General features: G+C 36.8%; 1 protein-coding gene across 1 annotated transcript in view; it reads left to right on the top strand.

The window, feature by feature from the left end:
• LOC107700938 (carboxyl-terminal PDZ ligand of neuronal nitric oxide synthase protein) overlaps nt 1-3,228 on the top strand; it is a 43,923-nt gene that overhangs the window by 28,859 nt on the left and 11,836 nt on the right. The window contains exons 8-9 of the mRNA XM_016502812.1: nt 273-428; nt 1,917-2,082. Of these exons, the coding sequence (XP_016358298.1) occupies nt 273-428; nt 1,917-2,082 (322 nt within the window). The remainder of the gene's footprint in view (nt 1-272; nt 429-1,916; nt 2,083-3,228) is intronic.

The following is a 3,228-nucleotide window of genomic DNA, read 5'->3' on the forward strand; positions in this document are numbered from 1 at the left end:
TCTCTCTCTCTCTCTCTCTCTCTCTCTCTCTCTCTCTCTCTGTGTGTGTGTTAGTCGTGCCTATGTGTATATGTTCCTCTTCTAATGAAAGCACTTGAGGTGTCCTGAACCACATATTAAAGTGCTCTCTCAGTGCAAACACACATGCCCACTAATTAACCCTATGCTTTCAAAGTCCATAGTCCTCAGTTGTACACTGCAGAAGATGATGTTTCAAATGATAATGTTTTATGAACCAAATAGTTGTTTGTTAACGTTTCTTTATCTCTTAGTCTTTACAAGACCTGGAGGGTGTCTCTCTCTACACGCTATCTCCCAGCAGCCCTTGCTCTCCTACTCTCACACCTTTGGCCACCCAACACCACCTGCAGTTACTCCAACAACAGCTGCTACAGCAGCAGCAACAAACACAGATCGCTGTTGCACAGGTAAGACATTGTTTACCCTTTTCTAGCTCTAGGAGGCGCTACAGCTCTATGAAATTTGCAGCAGTTGATTCCGTATTTTCAGGCTGTTTCACAATCATCTTCTCGCCAACCAGAGTACAGATCTATTCACCTCACCTCACCTCACCTCACTCCAGCAATTTCAGAGGCACATTTCCTGCATAACCCTATTTATTTTTCTTTGTTGAAATGACTACTGATAGCCTTTGTTAGAAAGCACTCACGTACCCTATAAGCCCAAATCATTCTCCATAACCATGAGGAAGCAAAGATAAATATAGGGGAGACAGAACAAGATGCTGATAGAGGCAATCATCTCGCTGCGTTTGCCTGTTTTTTTTGTCATTCTGTCTCCGACTAATGATAGTAGCTTTCATTTGGGATACTGTATAGGGTTCAGATGCTATTATGGTTATAATGTCCTGTAAGAGAGAGAGGAAGCTGATGTACTCTCAGCTCTGATTCAGCACAGTCATGCTATTGCATAGCGATAGCTTGGATAATGAGATTAATGTACAATCACGCCCCCGCCCAGAGAAAAAAAAAATGTATTCTTTCATATCTCAGGAGACTTAGATTTTAGTTTATTTTGGGTGTCAAACTTGTCTCAGGTGTTTCTGAAACAAATCAGACAAAATGAATTTGAATAGCAGAGTTTATATTGAAACTAAATTTGACATTTGATTGCTCTTTTTTTTTTTGTCAAATATGAGCACAGTTTTTAATATTGTTGTGATCTCATTTTAAAACGTCTAGAGCATTGGCTCTTTACCAGGGGGCCTCAGCACACTAAGAACATTCAGTTTTTGGGATTATGGAATTAATTATTTTAATTTTGCCACTCACTCAGTTTGAAAATAAGCAGCTATGTCATTAATTATTTTATTTAATTATTTTAATATTGCTACTCCTAGATTCAGTAAATACAAAGTTTGAAAATAAGCAGCGTTGTCATTATAGTTGACGTTTCAGGATTGTCTTTTGTGGACCTTTAAATATTGTCATTGACAATTATAGAGTCAAAAAGGTTGAAAACCACTTCTCAAGAGTAGATTCTCAAGAGGGGTGTTTTTTCTCACAAGAAGTCTCTGTTTGCTCTCTATGTGTCTCATTGCTATCTAGGAGAAACAACTGAGATATTAAAGAGATCTTTTTTGCGTTCTTATGGGCTAAATCTCCCAAACAGCTGCACAAATGAAGACAACAAAATAAAGCCTCTGCAGGAAGCCACTTTAGATTCTTTGAAAATGATCGATTAACAGAATAATAGATTAAAAGCTTAATATCTGTCATTGCTACTGATACACCAAAAACACAGGTTAGTATTTGGAGAATCAACTCTATACTCTATATTACCTGAACTAAGAGTGGTTTTAATCACTATAATCCTCAACTCATATCCTAACTGTAAGTTAGGATATCTTTCAGTAAGACCGGCATTATTCTTGACTGAGCGTGTCTCTGCTATAGGTGCAGCTCCTGAAGGATCAGCTGGCCGCAGAGACGGCTGGCCGCAAGGAGGCGCAGGCCAGAACTCACCAGCTGCTGCTGCAGAACCGAGACTTACTGCAACATACAGCCCTGCTGGTGAAACACCTCAGCCAACTGGAGATCAGAGTCAGTGGAGCCACACAGAGTAAGACAGTCTCTCTACACTCGAAAACTAATTATATATTTGAATATTTTTCAAGAAACTTAAAAATATATTGTATTTTAAACTGATAATCAATACAGTTCATAGTTTAATATTGTACCATTGTTTATGATTGGGTTATTGTCCATGCTTCGTGAGATGAGTATTTCATTCTCTCAATTACACCACAGTTTAAAAGTTTGGGGTCAGCAAGATTTATTTTTGAAGAAAATAATACTTTTATTCAGCTAGGACATATTAAATTAATGTAACAGTACATACATTTATAATGTATTTATTGCTGCTAAAAATGTTGCCTTGCCATTACAGGAAAAATACTGCATTTTAAAATATATTAAGTTTTGGAATGGAATGCTATTTTAAATCAATATTTCCCAATATTGCTGTTACTGTATTTTTTATAAAATTTTGAATGGTAGTGTATATTAACAAGAATTTAAGCATGTTTTTGTTTCAAATTTTTATTTGCTTAATAAATGTATTGGTCACACTGGCCTCAATAAACTCCTACTTTGCTGCTTATTAATAGTTAGTAAGTGTTAAGTTTAGGTATTGGTAGGATTAGGGATGTAGAATATGTTCATGCAGAATATGTGCTTTATAAGTACTAATAAACAGCCAATATGTTAATAATAGGCATGCTAATAAGCAACTAGTTAATAGTGAGAATTGGTCCCTATACTAAAGTTTTACCAATGTATTTTTGTGATTTCTGAAAATACCTTTTAGTCAAACATCGTATTGCTGTGATTCATCTCTTAGCTACTTGGTTTGGTTCATAGCTAAGAACTTTTTATAAGATATTTCTACAAAGAAAATGAATGGGAAAAATACTTCCAGAACCCAGGCTGCTGAAAAACTGGGTGGTCACTGCTGGGCTCTATTACAGTCATAGACACACACATTATTTTTTGACAGGCTGGGATGTTATTGAGTTGGTTGGTGTACACTGATCTATTTCAGAGTTTAGTGCAGGAGTTTATTGGGTTTGATTCATCAGCACTGGGCTCCATGCCGACTTTCACTTTCAGAGATTGTGTGTGTGTGTGTGTGTGTGTGTGTGTACAGTATATGTTCATGCATACGCTTATGCCTGGTGAGATGATGGTGGTGTACTTGCTGAATGGT

Source organism: Sinocyclocheilus anshuiensis, unplaced genomic scaffold, assembly GCF_001515605.1.
Source record: "Sinocyclocheilus anshuiensis isolate Anshui unplaced genomic scaffold, SAMN03320099.WGS_v1.1 scaffold438, whole genome shotgun sequence".
Taxonomy (NCBI): Eukaryota; Metazoa; Chordata; class Actinopteri; order Cypriniformes; family Cyprinidae; genus Sinocyclocheilus; species Sinocyclocheilus anshuiensis.